The sequence below is a fragment of the Hyaena hyaena genome, unplaced genomic scaffold (assembly GCF_003009895.1).
Source record: "Hyaena hyaena isolate Hyena2069 unplaced genomic scaffold, ASM300989v1 scaffold_565, whole genome shotgun sequence".
Lineage (NCBI taxonomy): Eukaryota > Metazoa > Chordata > Mammalia > Carnivora > Hyaenidae > Hyaena > Hyaena hyaena.
In genome coordinates this window covers 597,161-616,008 of record NW_024081196.1, presented here as the reverse complement: position 1 = coordinate 616,008, position 18,848 = coordinate 597,161, and the positions used below count along the sequence as shown (strand labels likewise).

At 33.8% G+C, this 18,848-nt stretch overlaps 1 protein-coding gene across 3 annotated transcripts in view; it reads right to left on the bottom strand.

The window, feature by feature from the left end:
• MON2 (MON2 homolog, regulator of endosome-to-Golgi trafficking) overlaps window positions 1-18,848 on the bottom strand; it is a 110,377-nt gene that overhangs the window by 5,441 nt on the left and 86,088 nt on the right. For all 3 annotated transcript variants that reach the window (XM_039256216.1, XM_039256217.1, XM_039256218.1), the window contains 5 exons: window positions 15,245-15,435; window positions 9,047-9,107; window positions 7,865-7,988; window positions 4,245-4,452; window positions 1,698-1,780 (listed from right to left, as the gene is read on the bottom strand). In XM_039256216.1, coding sequence (XP_039112147.1) covers window positions 1,698-1,780; window positions 4,245-4,452; window positions 7,865-7,988; window positions 9,047-9,107; window positions 15,245-15,435 — 667 coding nt within the window. The remainder of the gene's footprint in view (window positions 1-1,697; window positions 1,781-4,244; window positions 4,453-7,864; window positions 7,989-9,046; window positions 9,108-15,244; window positions 15,436-18,848) is intronic.

Below are 18,848 nucleotides of genomic sequence, written 5' to 3'. Positions count from 1 at the left end.
AGCTGGATGCTCAACCAACTAAGTCACCTAGGCACCCCTATTCTGGTTAAATTCTTGACAGCTCTCTAAAAATCCTACAAAATAATACAAGCAGTATGCATTGAAATATACTGGTTATATTTAATATACTATAGCAACAATATGGGAATTGGAGAATTTCCTGTTTAAGTCTTAAATATATTTTTAAGAATCCAATTCTATCCTATGATCTAATAAAAGTTTTACTGGTCACTAGGAAGTTAATGCATGACTTCCCTCTCTAAAATATCAACCAGAACATTTTTGAGGAGAACTCAAATTTGAATCTGATGGGATGAAGTTAAGATACTATTCCAAAAATTTTCTTACAAATTCCACCCCTCAAAGGGAGGATTGAATAAGTACAAATCAATTGCTCCTTAGGGCTTAGCATAATACTCAATCTTTCTAGGCTGAAGTCCTAATGGGTAAGTTTTGAAAACAGAAAAATAGGTATTTACTTTTATTACATAATAATTGCCAGGAACAAATATTCTATGATTCATTTATTAGGCATTTACGAAGAACCTTCTTCTTAGGTATTAAAAGTAATGCTGCTTTAAACTGCCAGTCTGCTAATGTGCTTGGGACAGAATGTAAATCAACACTCTTCCTTCTTTAACAAAGGCTCGTTGTATGAAAAATGTCAACTGATCCACTGTGTTTAGTGACACAAATAACTCATATTCTGGTGCCAGCTCTTTATCCTGTCCTCAAACAAACCACTTTGAGTAGCAATGCTGTAGAGGATTCAAAATAGAACAAAACATGGCCAAATAGCCTCTCAAGAAGTTTACAAGTTAAGGGGAAGTGACTGATTCATCTATGTGTGTAACGGGAATACATACAGAGCGCCTTCAGACAAAGGTACACATAAAATAGCTATGAGCTCAATGAGAAGAGAAATCACTCACAATTAAAGATTAAAAGCAAGGCTTTAAAGTGGAGTGGTATTTGAACTAGGTAGATGTAGGTAGGAGAATGAAATAAACAAAAGGTTGGGAAAACTTGGGAAGACTGAAAATTTTAGTTTGGTGGGAAATAGGATACATGAAATCCAGTGGAAGTAAAGCATAAACCTAATGGAGTCTGACTGGAGTACTCTGCATTTGGTAGGTAATAGTAAATAAAAATTTTTTGTTTTGTTTTACAAGGATGGGAAACTGAATGATCAAAGCTGCACTTTTGGAAAAATCATTTATGGCAATAATGTAAAAATGGATAGAAGAGGAATGAGTAATAGAAAGGGGGAACAGATGAGCTAAGGCTATAAAATGATTCAAAGTTGTAGAGTTTATACATATGCCATAATTCAGTACATAGGTAGGATGGAGGCCTACCCCTACCCAAAAAGTCGGCAATGCTCTACCTTAAACATATATGAAATACTAATTGTCTAAGCAACTCCCTAAATTCAGACCAACTTAGTTTAAAAAAAAAAAAAAAAAAAAAAAAAAAGAGCCAAACTGTTGTTTAACATAAAGAAGCTAAAACATTACAAGTTACTATTACTTAATTGATTTCCTAACGGACTTGATTCTTTGCTCTCAGAAGGACTGGGAAAAACAAAGTCTAAAGTTGTTATGTTCCTAAAATTCAGTTAACTTAATAATAATAAAAAAGTACATCAGAAATAGAACGTAAATGAATTTAGAATAACTGAGTTTCTAAGCACTTACCATTCTCAGGCTGAGTTTTCTTAAGTGAATCAATTAGAGTACTAACTGCTTTTAAAACAAATATGATTTCTGTTACTTGTTGCCTAAAAAAGAGATGGGAAATTATTTCCATCAGGATTTTGAGATATGCCATATGTGTTTATTAAGTTTAAACAAACAGATCTACTTTGGAAAAATACTGAACACAATACAAAGTTAATGTTAGTTTTAAATTCTTATAAAATATATTTTATTAACATATAATACTTCAGTGTGCAAATAAGATTTACAGTTATTCTTACCATAAGTTATCAATTTCAAAGGTAGGGGGAAGCAATCTATTCAAGCAAATCTAAATTGGTAAGATATTTGTAAGATATTTCATATAATTATTTAAAGTTAAGACATTTTATAATATATACTTTTAAGGCTTCTGTCCCAAAGTGTTCTTTTTTTCTTTTCAACTAATTAGTATCAAAAGGGATTTGCCAAAGCTTAAATGGAAATTATGACCGCTATTACCTCCTTGCACGTATTTTATCATACTGTTAAAAGAACATTTAAAATTATAATAGTACCTATTTGATTTTCTAATATAACAAAAAGAAACAAGCTCAAAATTAATCCTAAGATATCTCCTATTGGAGACATTAATAATGAAGAATGAACTTGGGAAGTTAAGGATCAACAAGAGTAGCTCGAGTGCCTTCTTTATCCTTTCCTCCCTTTTCCCTCACTGCTGATACGAATCTGTGTTTTCATTCTACAGAAAAGATTTTTCTAATACTATGACAGAGTACTATTTCAAGTTTCCCTTTTTAAGTGTAGAAGTAGTTACTGTGCTGCAATGTAGCTTTTTAGAAAATAATGTAGTGATGCTGCACCAAACACAGGATGATATACTATAACACTTTATAAGACAACTATAAATAAGACCCAATTTAAAAGCAATAAACAGTAAAAACACAAAAAATGAGGAAAAAGCTTTCTGAAATCAAATAATATGTTATAATCTAGTAAATAAAAATATCCCAAGCAAAGCAACTTTATTACTGCTTTTCCAAATATACTTCATAGATCAATTATGATAAATCAATTTTCAATCATGTCCATAACCAAATTACTAATACTTGTCTTTTGAATGTTTTTGTATATAAATTTGAATATGAGGAGATATAATTTATATTTTAGAAATTCAAAATATAGTGAATCTTAAAAACAGAAATATAAATGACTATTAAATAGCATTGGTAATCTAAAAAAACAAACTACTATGTAACCATTTTTCATTCATCAAATTTCAAATAAAAGATAAAATAAATCATAAAATGGCAAATAATTTTAAAATGCTAAAAACTGAGAAAATGATGTTTATATACTCCTAGGTGAATGTAAATTGGTAGAAATTTCTGGTAGGCAATTTGGAATACATATCAAAAGCTTTAAAAATGTTTTTATCTTAGGGCAACTGGGTGGCTCAGTCAGCTAAGCCTCCAACTTCAGCTCAGGTCATGATCTCGCGGTTCATGAGTTCAAGCCCAATGTCGAGCTGTGTGCTGTCAGCTCAGAGCCTGGAGCCTGCTACAGTTCTGTCTGTCTGTCTGTCTCTCTCTCTGCCCCTCCCCTACTTGTACTCATTCTCTCAAAAAAAAACATTAAAAGAAAGTTTAAAAAATGTTTTTATCTTTTGACAAGTAATTCTAACTCCAAAATTTTATTATAAGTAAATAAGAATGTGCACAAAGATTTGGAGCTGATGAGTAATTTCTCTAATGCTACCTTAAGAGATAGGACCCATAATGATTTTTGAAACTCTCCTGACTTTGAGAACTTTGTCTTCCAATATTATTTTGTTTGTTTCATTTGTTTTGCTTTAAACTCTAATTTCCACATTAAAAAATAGATTGGCGACATAACCCAAATTTATGATTACAATTTTTGATGACTTCTGATTTCTACCCCAACTTTGATTAGCTTTGGCTTAGCAGAAAGACCTAAAGCCTCTTCCACTGACACAGCTTGGCTAAATGGGAAGCAAACTGGTTTAGGAACAAGGACTTAATTAGGCAAATTAGATGAAAAGAAGATCTAAGATGCTAGCTGACTTGTAGAGAAACCCAAAAATAACTGTAAAACAAACCAGGAAGTTCCCAGAGTATAATTTATCGATTATTCTCTCTAGAGAGATCCACACCTATGTGCTCATACAGATCCGCAAATCCTTATCCAGGCATCCTTGAGAAAACATATTTTAGAATTCAAAATTTTCTTTTAAATCCAAAAAGGAAATTTGGTACATATATATTACTTAACCTCAATGACAAGTCTGATAAAGCACCCCATAATAAAATACATTAATATATCTTCACCGAAACTTATATTTACACCATATAAAATTATAAATAAATTTATATTTATATTTATGTTATAAATATAAATAAAATTATAAACAGCTTCAGGTTACATTCACAACACTTATAAAAACAACCTGGTGCTCAGAGCTTTTTTTTCTTTTTTATTAATAACTATGACAGCATATTCCCTTCATCTATAAAATAAAATCTATACCTTGGAAGAGGGCATTTACCACTTAACCTTTCATCCTCTATATAGCGATGGAGTACATCTTGAGACCTCTTTAAAAGCACTGAGAGTGCCATTCGGGAGATATAGCCTTCTTGGGGTGTTGTGACTTTATTACTGAAGGAAAACTGGAGCAGTGTTTCAAAACACATTTTTGAAAATTCCTCTCTCAAACGAATATCAATCTCTGCTTCTGTAAAATTAACAATTTTTGATGTTGATGGTTAATAAGAGGTTAAATAATAATCCTAATGATAACAATTTAGCAAACTAGGAACAATAGGGAATTCTTCAGCTGATGAAGAGCATCTATGAAAAACCTACAGCTAACAGCATATATATAGCAACTTTTCCCCTTCCAAGAGCAAAAACAAGGCAAGACTGTCCACTCTCATCATTTCTACTTAATATTTTTCTTGTCTTATTTTTTTAATACTCTTTGGCAGCACTATAAAATACTTCTCAACAGTTTGCCAAAAGGTCAAGCTAGTGATTTTCTTTCTTACTTCTTCCTCCCTCCCCCCACCTCCCTCCCTTCCTACCTTCCTCTTAGCAACATCTTTCCAGAGCCAGACTTCTGCTCTAGTCTGGACTACCTGCTCTCTAGACCTGCTGTCCAGCTATATCCAAAACTAGTCTTTGTCACAGCCTGGGAATTGTTTTTATTCTCTTATTTTATATCCCACTTCTTAGATCCATGCCTTCCGTTTCCTTCGCTTACTCCTTTGTTTTCATGGAGCACATTCTAGAGTACCTCAGAAAGACTATTCTGAATAGGAAGTAACATTTTGAGTGCTTGCATTTCTTTTTTTTTTTTTTTTTTAATATTTTTATTTATTTCTAGGAGAGAGAGAGAGACAGCGTGAGCAGGGGAGGGTCAGAGAGAGAGGGAGACACAGACTCTGAAACAGGCTCCTGGCTCTGAGCTGGCAGTCAGCACAGAGCCCGACGCGGGGCTCGAACCCACGAACCGCGAGATCATGACCCAAGCGAAAGTCGGACGCTTAACCGACTAAGCCACCCAGGCGCCTCGAGTGCTTGCATTTCTGAAAATATCATTATTTTACTGTGGTACTCAATGAATTGTTCCTTAGCAGCATCAGCATTACCAGAAAACTCGTTAGAAATGAACATTCTCATATCCCACCCCAGACCTACTGAATCAGAAGCTCTGAGAGTACAGTCCAGCAATAACTTGCCCTTGCAGCTGATTATAATGCATGCTGACATTTGAGAATTATCATTCTAAGCTTATACTCTGCCAACACTGGGCCTACATTTAAAACTCCATGTTAAAAATCCTTTCCATTTATAACTCTCATGCTATTGCATCAAAGTCTTTTAGCATCCAGTGCTGCTACTGAGAAGTCCAATGTCATCTTGATACAATTCTTTTGTGTTGGACTTTTTTCTTTTCTTTCTGAAATCTTGTAGAATCTTCTCTTTATCCCAGGTATTTTGAAATTTCCTAAAAACATGCTTTCTTGTGGATCTTTTTTCTTTCACTGTTCTGGTTACTGAGTGACCATTTTTAATTTGGAGACTGATTTCATCAGTTTATGCCTTTGATAATTTCCTCTGTTATCTTTGCTCTATTCTGTCCTTCTGGAAGACCTATTGTCAGATATTAGACCCCTTGGACTCATTTTATTTCTTTCTTCTTATATTGTGTACTCTTTTTAAAGTCTTTCTCTATTTTCTGGGTTATTTCCTTATATTTTCTTGCAACCCTTCACTGGACTTGTTATTTCAGTGGTCACATTTTTAGTTTCTATGAGCTCTTTCATGTTCTGATTCCTTTTTAATAGTATTGTTTCATGGATATAAAATCTTTTACCTCTTTGGACATCCTAATTATAACTGTGCTTTTCTGGGGTAATGTTTTTATGGCTCTGAATTTTATCTGTTTCCTCTCAGTTTCTTTTACTCCCTCTTTATTGTTTTGTTTTTTCTTTCATGTTGAAAGATTTTCTCTGAAAGCTTTGGCTATCAGGTCACACTTAAGAATAGTGGGGACCAAAAATGATTACTGAAACCTACGTCTTTATAGGTTGGTCCTGTTTAGCATGGAAGGCTTTCTATGCGTATGTTAAAAAAAAAAACAAAAACAAACAAACAAACAAAAAAAACCTTCCAAGTTAATGCTGAAAAGTTTGTGTCCTATGGCAAAGTCACTGGAAAAATGTCCAAATACCTTCCTTATCTTGGTATATTTAATACCGTAAATGGCAAGAGCTATCATCAGAAACTGCTAGAAAAAGTATACATGGAACTCAGTAATCCTTATTTAGCTTAAAATGCTTACATCTGATTATATTGTTTGTAATACATATTTTATAAAAATGTATCTAGAAATTTTCATATACTCTTAATAATAAAAAGTTGACTGTATTAATATAAGTAGGATGTAATTATTTCCTCTGAGGCTATTTTATTTGTTAAATCTGCACTTTACCAGATCACTTTTAAAACTGGGCTGGGCTGGGAAAAAGAACTACTGTAGTTTGTGAAGTAAGCAGTATGAGAGACACCTAGTGGCCAAACTGTGCACATGTAAATGCTCTTTAAAGTGCTTAACACAGTTTAGCAGAAGTTAGTCATTTTACCCAGTCAATTTACTCTGGTAAATTCTGGGGATTAAGGATGTGCATGGCACAAATTTATAGTCTTTTAATCATGTCACAGGAAATCGTGTTATGATATCACAATTCCATTTAACAACTGAGCACAGGTTTAGAAAAAGAAAAATAGCAAAAAGCAATTTAAGTATCATATCCAATGAGGAAGCATGATAAAATGAAAAGCATGGAGTTCTTTCTTTTTTAAATTTTTTTAAATGCTTACTTATTTTTGAGGGACAGAGAGACAGAGCACGAGCAGGGTAGGAACAGAGAGGGAGAGAGACAAAGAACTGAAGTAGGCTCCAGGCTCCATGCTATCAGCATGGAACCCAACATGGGGCTCAAACTCATGAGCTGTAAGATCATGAACTGAGCCGAAGTCGTATGCTTAACCGACAGAGCAACCTAGGCACCCTGATGGAGTTCTTTTTAAGGGTGAATTTTGGCTTCCCACTTCTGGATTATGGATAATTTTTTCAATCTTTCTAAACCCATTTTCCCTCTGCAGTATGGTAGAAACTATCTTCATAGAAATATTGTGAAAAAAGTGGTAACATTCTAGCATAATACCCTGTACATAGTAAGCATGTACTAAATTTAGTTCCTTTAACAAATATTAAGGAATCTCTTTGTTTTAACTAACTGTAATTTATAAATTAATATCTTCATTTATAGATGACAAAACTGAGACTCAGTAAAGTTAGCCAATTTTGATTTCACAAAACTATTAACTTGTGACCACCTATAGTGACTTAGGCAGGTTCCTTAAGTGCTCTGTAATTTAATTTGTAACACATAATTCACAGAATATTCACATATTCTCCTCATAAAGCTTAATGTTCTCTCACGTTCTTAGAAATTACCTTAACCATTCTCCAGTTTACATTTTACCATAATCGCAGGAGTAAACATTTATACAGTCAGCTTCTTCCAAAGTACTTCAATATTTACTAACATTTTTAATAAATCATTAAAATAACATACCTGTAAATGAAGATGACTGAGAATGTATTGAGCCCTTATTAAGCATAGTCATTATCTGACCAACAAATTCCTTAGGAATAAAATTTGCATAAGGTAGGATCTCAGTGCTGATGAGCTGAACTACCTATAACAAAAGAGGCAAACTCAAATGCATTTTTTTTCTTGAAAGAGACCAACTCAAATGACAATATCTAGAGTAAAATCTAACTTTTATTTCAAAAGAAAATCAGCTAAAGAATCTTCCTTGAAGTACATAAATATTTTAATGTTAACATAGAGGATGAGTAGCCCATTTCCCTCAACTTAGTAATAATAATAAATTTATTACAAATGGCCAATTACTATAGACTGTTTACCATGCAACCATTTTAATAAATGTTGATCTTATATGAAATGTATCCATGTTATAATAAAGTATCCAAAACAGAATTAAGAATAAGAGTCAAATCACTTTTTATAACCATAAATGAGACAAAAGAGAAAGTTATATTCATTTTTCCTAAATAGTTTATTTCTAATATATAAGGTGTTATTTTACCCTTTGATGAAAAAGAAGAAAAGTTTACAAGAGTTTTAATACAGTAATGGACAAAGGCAATATTTTATACCTATACTTTTTTTGTATACTTTAAAGTAATTTACTTGCTTTACTTAAAAGTTATTTTATCCTGCTTAAAGGAAAATCATCAAAACACCACCCCCAACAAAAAAATCCATAACCAAAAAACGACTTCTTTAAAATCCATTTATAATCAACAAAATATATTTTTGACAAAACCCTCATTATGTGCTTTAAGAGTACGAGAGGCTCTCTCTACAGCTGGATAAAAACAAAAATCGAAACAACTTATTGATCAGTTTGAACCACAAACACCTGGTTTGCCAAACTGTAGAGCAAATTCTCAAATACATGCTCAAAGACTGAGACTTTACTGAATTAACTACTTATTAAAATTATTAAATGGACACAACTAAGGATCTAGACAATTTACATACAGCACAAAGCTAACAAATAAATCATGTCAGTGCCTTAAAAACCAATCTTTGTCAGAGTTTTATAAGCTTTTAGGTTCAATCTTAACCTACTACTCCTACTTGTTCTTTAAGCAATTTTATAATTTCAACATTTCTATTTGGTTTGCACAAATGGTCACATGAAAATGTTTTAAATAGCTTCCTCACCTCAACATCAATACTTTCATTTCTCTGAAATTCTTGAATAGAGAGATTATCTGGAGGTATGCTAAAAAATAAACAAATAAAACACTTGATTTTTAAAAGTAAAATGCTCCCTGGAAATAAACAGTATTCAAATTCCAAAACATATTTATTTTCTCACGTATTTATTACCATTTATTTAAAAGAACAGTATTTTTAATTAAAGTTATTAGTGTAATGATGACCACACCAATTACAAACATGAACTTCTAGCTACAAAAAATGCTTCATCCAGTCCTAAATTAAATAAAATCTGTAAAATTAAACTTCAGTATTATGAATGAAAAAAAAAAACCCAATAAATAGTGAGGGTATTACTATCATCTGCAACTACAACAAAAATTATCACCGTGAGGATACCTGAATTCACTTACATTGCCAGTGACTTTAAAATAGTCTTAGTCATCTGCTGAACCATTCACTCAGAGACTGGCTATTAATCACTGATTTGTAATAAACACAATGTATTAAAGATCTTGACAATAAACATAGAGAACATCTAAAAAAAATTAGGACTGATTCAGACTTTCTAAAGCAGAAAATTATTCCAGCATCATCAATGGAAATTAGTAATTCTGAGAGAGCCAAGGTGAATTCTAAACCACGTGGCTCCTAATTAGAATGAGCATTAAAATGGTATTAAACTTAAGAAACAGTGAACTATTAACTACTTAAAAACAGCTGAGAATAGGATGTTAATGATTGTTACAGTAATAATGACAGCAAGAAAATTACAGAGCCATCTACTATACTAAGAGCTTTATTTGTATGATCTCATATGTTCCCAGAATAACCATATGTAGTAGGTATTATCCTCATGTAACTGACAGAAGAGGACTGAGGCTTTGAATGCTAGTAATATGACCAAGAATGTACTGTAAGCAAGTGACAAGGCCACAATTTGACCCTGAGCTTCTCTGGTATTTGAGTCTAAATTCTTCTGTTCATTTTTTAAATGTAAAAGTAGTGTTACGGTATTTAGATTTAGAGTTATAATATATAGTTTTGTATCTATAAAAAAAAGGGCTCTTTTTGCTCTAGTATGATTTTTCTGTTTACAAATATTAGAATACACACAAGCACCCGTGTGCATGTACTGTTTATAGGTACCAGATCTTTGCTTGATTTAGATGTTTTTCATTCAACAAATATTTATTGAGTACCAGATACTATGTATCAGGCATTATTCAGCATTGAGTGTGAACAAGATGGTGGTCAAGATCCAGCTGTGAACAAGAGGGACTCAGCCCTTGTTGCATGAAGCTTGCATTCTGGTGTGCAAGTCCTAGGCTAATTCTATAGTCTGTTAGTAGGAAACTACAGGAAAAATTTTAATGACATGTATCCAAATTTGAACCAATGGTGGGAATTTCATAACCGTTACAACTAATGTAGCTTCACAGATCTTATCTGTATTTCTAGAGATAAAATTCTTTAATTCTAATTTATAATCAAGTAATATAAGTGTTCAGGAATACCAAAAAAATGGTGACAATGGCGGAGGTAACTAAGGATGGGGTAACTACCACTTTAAAAAAAAGCTTATTAGGAACAGATGCTAATAATATCAATGTTACTGGGATCATGTATCAAACACTGAAGTGGATTTTAAAGTATCTTATGAGGAAAGAAAGTAGCATACAAAGTCAGAAACTGAAAAGTTCACCCCTAATTCCAATGATCAAAAAAAATCAGGAAATTATTTGATTATGTAGGTTATGTATTCTGATCTCAAAACCCAGACAAATGGTTATTTATTTTAACTTATAGTTAGTATCCTTACTAAAACACTTTGAGCATATCAAAAAGATTGGCTGAGTTTTTAAAAACACTGATGATTAACACAGTTTACCTATAAATTATAAGTAGAGACGGTCAATATTGCAGGTAGAAATGGGCCATATAAGATCCTTAGGTTCTCTAAGATGGAGGTAATTTTTAAAATTATCTTCACAAATCTTTATTTGAAATAAAATAGCCTTCAAACTGATAAAGTATTATTTGTATTTTTTGACAATTCTCTCTGCATGGTACATTAAAAAAGTGTAATGAGATACAATTTCATATACTACAAAATTCACCTTTTAAAGTATATAATTCAGTGTTTTTTAGTATATTCACAAAGTTGTAGAAGTTCTAGTTCTAGAATATTTTCATCACTCCTGAAAGACATTCTGTACTTTCAGCAGTCACTCCTCATCCTCTCCTCCTCCTCCACCACTGGCATTCGTTAATCTACTTGATCTCTATGCATTTGCCTATTCTGGATATACCACATAAGTGACATCATACAATATACAGCCTTTTGTGTCTGGTTTCTTTCACTTAGCCTAACATCTTCAAGATTCATCTATACTGTTGCATGCATGCATCAGTATTTTATCCTTTCTTATGGCTGAATATTCCATCTGTGAACATACCACATTTACTTTATCCACTCATCAGGTGATGAACATTGAGACTGTTTTCATTTGGGAGCTAATATGAAAAATAGCACTATGAATGTCAGTGAACAAGTTTTTGTGTGAACATGTTTCATCTGAATTCTTTCGGGTAGTACTTAGTGATTTTTAACTTAAGGTCCACAGACCATTTGTATGAATTCCCCTCAGCCCAGTGTATTCTAGAGGACAAGTACCATGTTTCAATACTCCAAGGATGATTGAATGAACTCCTAATAAACTTCAAGTGTCTACAGATTACAGTCTTTATGTTTTTCATCTTTAATCATGTTTTTTCTATTTCTCCATTAAACTATTTACTTATGATAGTCCTCAATGATTTCCAAAGCCTTCATTCTCTTCTAGCTAATTTTGATTTTATTTGTATTTCTTTGTTATACTGCCTTGCCAAAACAGCTTATAGAACAAAAGAAAGCTAAGCAATATAGGAGAAAGGCATGGTTATTCAAAGTCTTAGAGTATATATTACATTAAAAGATTTATAAATGTTCCAAGATAAATATGCTCAAAAATTAGTATTATCTAAAAACTAAGGCCTTTTTACTCCAAACTACATTTTGAAACACTTACCCTACTGTTCAAATGCTACTGATGAACTTCAGTTATAGAACAAGTACATATATGACATAAAATAATACTTTGTGATTTCCAAAGTAATCAACTACTTGGAAAACAAAACACAAAACCTCACAAAACTGAAAATGTGCATTGTTTTAAGTTCTCCTAGTGAGCACTGCATTTTTAGCTTCAACTAATACAGGTTTTCAATTTGAGCCTTAAAATATTCTTGTACTACGAAATAAAAATGATCAGTTCAAGGTCAATAGAAAGTAGGTGACAGAGTCCAAAGTAGGTCATGACTTTCAACGTAGGGTAGGTCTCTACTACTCCATGTAGCAGAAGGCTTAAATCTATAAGCAGAATAACTACAACATAGAACAATGATTCCGTGTTACTGACAGCTGAAGTCAGTACCTTCATTATTTTCTAGCCATTACATGCAATTCCAAATTTAGAAGTAAATTTCCTACTCCTAGTTATTTAGAGTTTTGGTCTTTAAAATTCTGGTTTAAAATATGGCTGTTTGATGGAAAAGGATACAGATAACATCATTTTCTCTTAAGGAAAAGAAATAATGAGGATAATAATAGTGGTACCAAGCATTTTAAAAACAATTACATGCCAGTACTATTCTAAGCAGTCCCTTATTTTAAGTGACTTAACCCTCATAATAACCCTATGAGTTAAGTATAACTCCCATTAACAGATGAGGAAATGAAAGGTTACTTCCTGAGAGATTAAGTAACTTGTCCAAAACATCTCAGTTACAAAGTTATACAGTTGGGATTTGAATCCAGATGACCCCACTCCTTAGTGCTCTTACCCACTATGCTGGCCGCTTTCTTAAGCAATGTGATTTTTCAACATACTTGATACTCCCAGAACTTTAATGTAAGCAGGGTGGTCATCAGGCTAAGACTACAAAGAATTATACTGTACAACGGCATTAATAAAAATGACATAAGATGTACAGTATCTATTATTAGGCCTTTAGTTTCACTGCCTACCTTATTGCACAGAAACACATAAAATTAATTTCAGAAAACTGAATTTAATAAAATAAGAACAAAGTTTGAAAAATGAAAAATATTCCTTAAGAAACCTGAGAATTAAGTAAGATGACAGACAGAGCAAGCCATAGGAAAACAAATTCTTTTTTTTTTTTAATTTTTTAATGTTTTATTTATTTCTGAGAGAGAGACAGACAGACAGACAGATAGACAGACAGTGTGAGCAGAGGAGGGTCAGAGAGAGAGGGAGATACAGAATCTGAAACAGGCTCCAGGCTCTGAGCTAGCTGTAGGCACAGAGCCTGATGCAGGGCTCGAACCCACAAACTGTGAGATCACGACCTGAGCCGAAGTTGGACGCTCAACTGACTGAGCCACCCAGTGCCCCAGGAAAACAAATTCTTAAAGAAGTTTTACTCATTGCCAGAAAACCTGACCTAAAAGCTTATATTATTATGGGACACCTGGCTGGCTCAGGTGGCGTAGCATGTATCTCTTGGTCTCAGGGTTGTGGGTTCAAGTCCCAAGTCAGGTGTAGAAATTACTTAAAAATAATATCTTTAAAAAATAAATAAATAAAAATAAAAGTATGTATTAATAAGGCAACGTGAGTATATAGACAACTGAGAAGGAAAAAGAAAAGTTTAAATTTCTAAAACCTACTTGATTCATAAAAATTAATACAGTGATTTTGGGCAATGGAGTCCACAAAGAAACTCAAATTATCAGGGTTACAGATAAAAAGAATTTGTTTGAATGTGCTTTGAGTCCTTATAATTTTCCAGCAAATACAGAGCATGTTTGCATTGGTATTTACAAGATTTCTAGAGATGAAATACATAAGAAAGTAAAACTTGGGTGGCTCAGTCGGTTAGGCGTCTGACTCTTGATATCGGCTCAGGTCATGATCTCGTGGTCCTATGACTAAGCCCTACCTCGGGCTCCATGCTGAGGATTCTCTCTCTCCCTCTCTCTCTGCCCCTCCCCTGCTCGTGCTCGCTCTCTCTCTCTCTCAAAAATAAGTAAACTAAAAAAAAGGAAAGAAAAGAAAAGAAAGTTAAACAAAATCTGACCAATTGTAGAAACAGAAATTAGGATGTCATTACTTTCAATTTTGAAATACCAGATAAGCTTTTATACAAAATTTAAATTAACCCACAATAGATTCCTCATTCATAAAATTTAGTATGTGTTCTAATTATCCTACTCGCATTCAGTGAGGGGTCAAAAGAGGATCCATAAGCATAAATCTTCAGATAGATGTCACACAATGAAAACGCCACTCTTTGCCAAACCTAACATCTTAAAGAGCTAATCATTATCACCACTAATCATATTTATTCTGGTGCAACACTGATTTTTTTCAAATTGTTTTCCTCTTACAATGCCAAATGGGCAGCAGATTTAAAAGTAGATCTTCTTAGCTTCCTCAAGTTAAAACCTTAATTATGATGCAACCATATAGTCTTATAGATTCCTGTCTCAAAACCAAAAACACAAGGTGCCTGGGAGGCTCAGTTGGTTAGCGTCTGACTTCAGCTGTGGTCATGATCTCATGGTTTGTGAGTTTAAACCATGCACTGTGTGGCAGCTCAGCGGCTGGAGCTTGCTTCAGATTCTGTGTCCCTCTCTCGCTCTGCCCCTCCCCCACTAATGCCCTGTCTCTCTCTCTCTCTCAAGAATAAACATTAAAATTTTTTTTTTAAAAAAACCATTGTAGGGGCACCTGGATGGCTCAGTTAGCATCTGACTCTTGATTTAGGGTCAGGTCATAATCTCACGGTTTGTGGGACTGAGCTCTGCAACAGGCTCTGCACTTATATCATGGAGCCTGCTTGGGATTCTCCCTCTCTTTCTGCCCCTCTCCTGCATGTGGGCTCTTTCTCCCTTTCTCTCTCTCAAAATAAATAAGCTTTAAAAAAACAAAAACACTGTAAAAAGCAAAAAGCTCCATTGCTCATGGATAATGTACCTAGTGGATAAATGTCTACTCAGTTGTGCTTTGTATACAACATAGCAATCTTAATAATTACTTTATTAATGAATAATGAGAGACTGTTTTTAGATCAATAACAGGTATTGTATACTTTCTGAGACACTGTCTTAATTGTAAAATTGAATGAGCTGACCTTTTAGTAAAGAGAAAGTCTTCAAAAGTATTGGCTAGTTCTGGCCACATACTGTCAAATTTTCCAGAAGAAGCATGCTGCCGGGCAACAGGTAGCCCAATAGAAAGAACTTTGAGGAGAGAAGATACTGCTAGTTTCCATGTGCTTTCAGAAGGGCAGGAATATTTCAAACTGAGAGGAACCCTAAGGGTCTGTGAAAATAAAAACAATTTAAGATATTTATTAATTCAAATATATAAACACAACTTTAATTACTTTAAGAAAACTACAGCAGAGAGAAAAAATAACAGCACAGGTATTTTCATTTTTAAAAAAAGGGTATTATTTTCTAGAAAAATCAATTTTTCAGACATGGTCCTCAAATCCTACTGCCTAAAAAGATTTTTTTTTTTTTTTTTTTTACAAATAGTTTATTGTCAAATTAGTTTCCACATAACACCCAGTGCTCATCCCCACAAGTGCTAAAAAGATATTCTGTTTCCATTTTATTATAAACAATGAACTTGAATGAGTAACCATCTTTTGAACTTCAGTTTCTCATCATAAAATATAGGGATGTTATCTGAAAAGACAGGAATAGTGAACTTAAAATTTCAGTTTCTCTCAATTTACTATTAAGGTATTAGAACATTCTGCCATATTTTTTCTAGCAGAAAATAATCTGACTGATGGGGTTCTCCTGTTTAAGAAAGATCAACACCTTGTATCTTTTCATTATTGGTTCAATAAACATAACCTAAAGCATCAATACTTTGAAGTCTTATGTTTTATCTCTAAAATTCTTCGAACTTTAAGTTCTACTCTATAACATTTTAATGTACTTTTTTTCCTTTTCCAAGTTATTTCAGTAAATTTGATCATTGAGGAAGACAGTTTACTCCTCAACCACTGCAGATACAGGAGTAAAGCATCTGAGTTATGTATAAGTGATGTGACTATGATGTTGAGATTTACTGTTTAACTGGTCAACTTTTGAGGTAGATCGCTACAAAACATTAAAGAACTAATTTGGTGGTTCAAAATGAAGTCCTCTGGCCATAGGTCTATCCAGCAACTATGAGATTAGACTGACCCAAACTCCCAGTTTCAGCATATCAGCAGAAAATGTGCATTAAAGTGAAAACCCTTTTATATAAAGAAGCCTAGTCTCAGAGAGATAAAGAGTAGCAGAGATAAGTTTTCATATTTCAAGGTTATGGAGTGAATATAAAACTTGAATTTCATCATCCTCCATACAAATTATTACTGACTACTCAATCACATAGTGAACCATTACATGTTAGCATGAAATGGGCCTCCACTAAGAGATAATTAGTCTAGCCAGATCTATTTATTTCTTTCCCTTCCCCAGGTGCTTGGAGGGAACCTGACTACAATTCCATGTGGAATTTAGGGTAAAGAGTAATGATTAGCTCATTAAATCAATCAATCTACTCCATTTCCTTGACCATAATCACTGCTTAAAGACTGGGCATAGGACTGAAGCTGGTCCACTTAAGGTTAATTTTAGAACTTAAGAAGAATATGATAAGAAACACGCACATGAACACACCTCCTACTGGACATCAAACCCTTTATTAGCCTGTACCTATGAGGAGAAACATGAGATGTAATCAATCTTTGGAAAAGCAGAATTGAGAGGAAAAAAAACTTGATTTTTGTTGATACTGCCAAAACACTGGATAAACCAATCCTTCAAACCCTCCATCTCTAAATTTTCCAACCAAGCATGGCAATAAATTCCTAAGTTAAAGCTAAACAGAGCCTAAATGTTTGCCATTTGCAAAGAAAATAGTACTAAATTATACAAAGTCCAGTCTAAGTTAACATTTTATAACTCAAAGTTAAATCAAAGAAAAATATAATTAACTACTACAATTAATATTTTACTAAAATCAAGGGAATTTACACACAGTAGATTTATGTGATTTACACATTTTTTGCTTAAAAACATGTAAGCAACTAATACGGAGACCTGTATATAGTATATACTCAGTAAATCTATATGGAACTGGGAAATCTGTTCTTGATGCCACAAAGCTCACAATTTTTGAGAGAGAAAGAGCCTTGTCCAATTAATCACAATACAATATAGTGAGTGGCATCAAGAAAGGGGGAGCATAGGAGCACCTGGGTGGCTCAGGCAGTTAAGCACACAACTCTTTTTTTCAATGTTTACTTATTTATTTATTTTTAATGTTTATTATTTTTGAGAGAGAGGCAGAATGCAAGCGGGGGAGGGGCAGAGAAAGAGGAAGACACAGAATCCGAAGCAGGCTTCAGGCTCTGAGCTGTCAGCACAGAACCCAATGCAGGGCTCGAACCCATGGACCTGTGAGATTGTGACCAAAACCAAAGTCAGCCACTCAAATGACTGAGCCACCCAGGCATTCCAAAGCGTCCAACTCTTGATTTCAGCTCAGGTCATGCTCTCGCAGTTCACGGAGTTCAAGCCCCATGCTGTGAGTATGGAGCCTGTTTGGGATTTTCTCTCTCCCTCTCTCTGCCCCTCTCCAGCTCACACAAGCTCTCTCTCAAAATAAATAAACATTTTTTAAAAAGGTCAGGGGGAAGGGGTATAGAAAAAAGATTATTTAATTCTTTTAAAAATATACACTGATTCATCTCACTCTGCAATGTTTGAGTCTTCAATGGTTAAAGAATAAAGTCTGATTCCTTATGATGGCTTATAAGAACCACAGCTACTTCTTCAGACTTATTCTAGGTCCTGACATCTCCTTAAATGGAATTTCTCAAAATTTCTTTAAAAAATACAACCATCTTTCAAGTTGCTTAATCCCTCTCCTTCTCCCTAACATATCTATTACTCCTTGAAGTGTCACTTCTGTTGATCCTTGCCAAAATCCTCTAGACAGTTATTTCCTTGTCTGTGGGGGATTGAAGGGGGACCTAACATTTTATTCAGCACTGACTACTTGCCAAGTATCATTAAAAGCTATATCTCAAATGAGTCTCTCAATAGTTAAGACCTATAAGTGGTATTGGTATTAGCTGCCTTTTATAGATGAGAAACCCTCTGACAGGTCCATTCACCCAAATCATACAGCAGCAAGTAAACAGCAACACACTATTCTAAGGCAGGTGTATCTGAATCCACTGTGTGCTCTTCACTTAGGACTTAACACACTTTGTCTGCCTTTTCTATATTCCCTTCACTGAATGATTAAATGTAAGAATTATCTTATTCAGTTTTTAATCTTTACTATTTAGTTAGTACCTGGCAAAAGAGGTGCTTAAAAACGATTCTCAGTGAATGAGGGGAGAACAGTTGTGATGGGATGAGTGGGGAGGGGAAGAAAGAGTATAACAAAAGTCAGGGGAAGGAGTTTAAAGAAGGTAAGGGCAGTATCATAGGACAGGAAGGATAATTAGGAAAACACAAAGGATTTGAAGATTTCATCTTCCAAACCTTTAAGTCATTTCTGGAGCACAATATGAAAGTAAGCCAGCATGCAGTGGGGTAAGGCGAGTGGCAGCTTAGATGAAGGCCACAAGGTGTTTAAAGGAATCTGGGAGGAAAGAAAAGCTGAAAGGGGAGGGGCCATTTGAGAAGGAACTAAAGGGAGAGAAAGTTCTTATATAA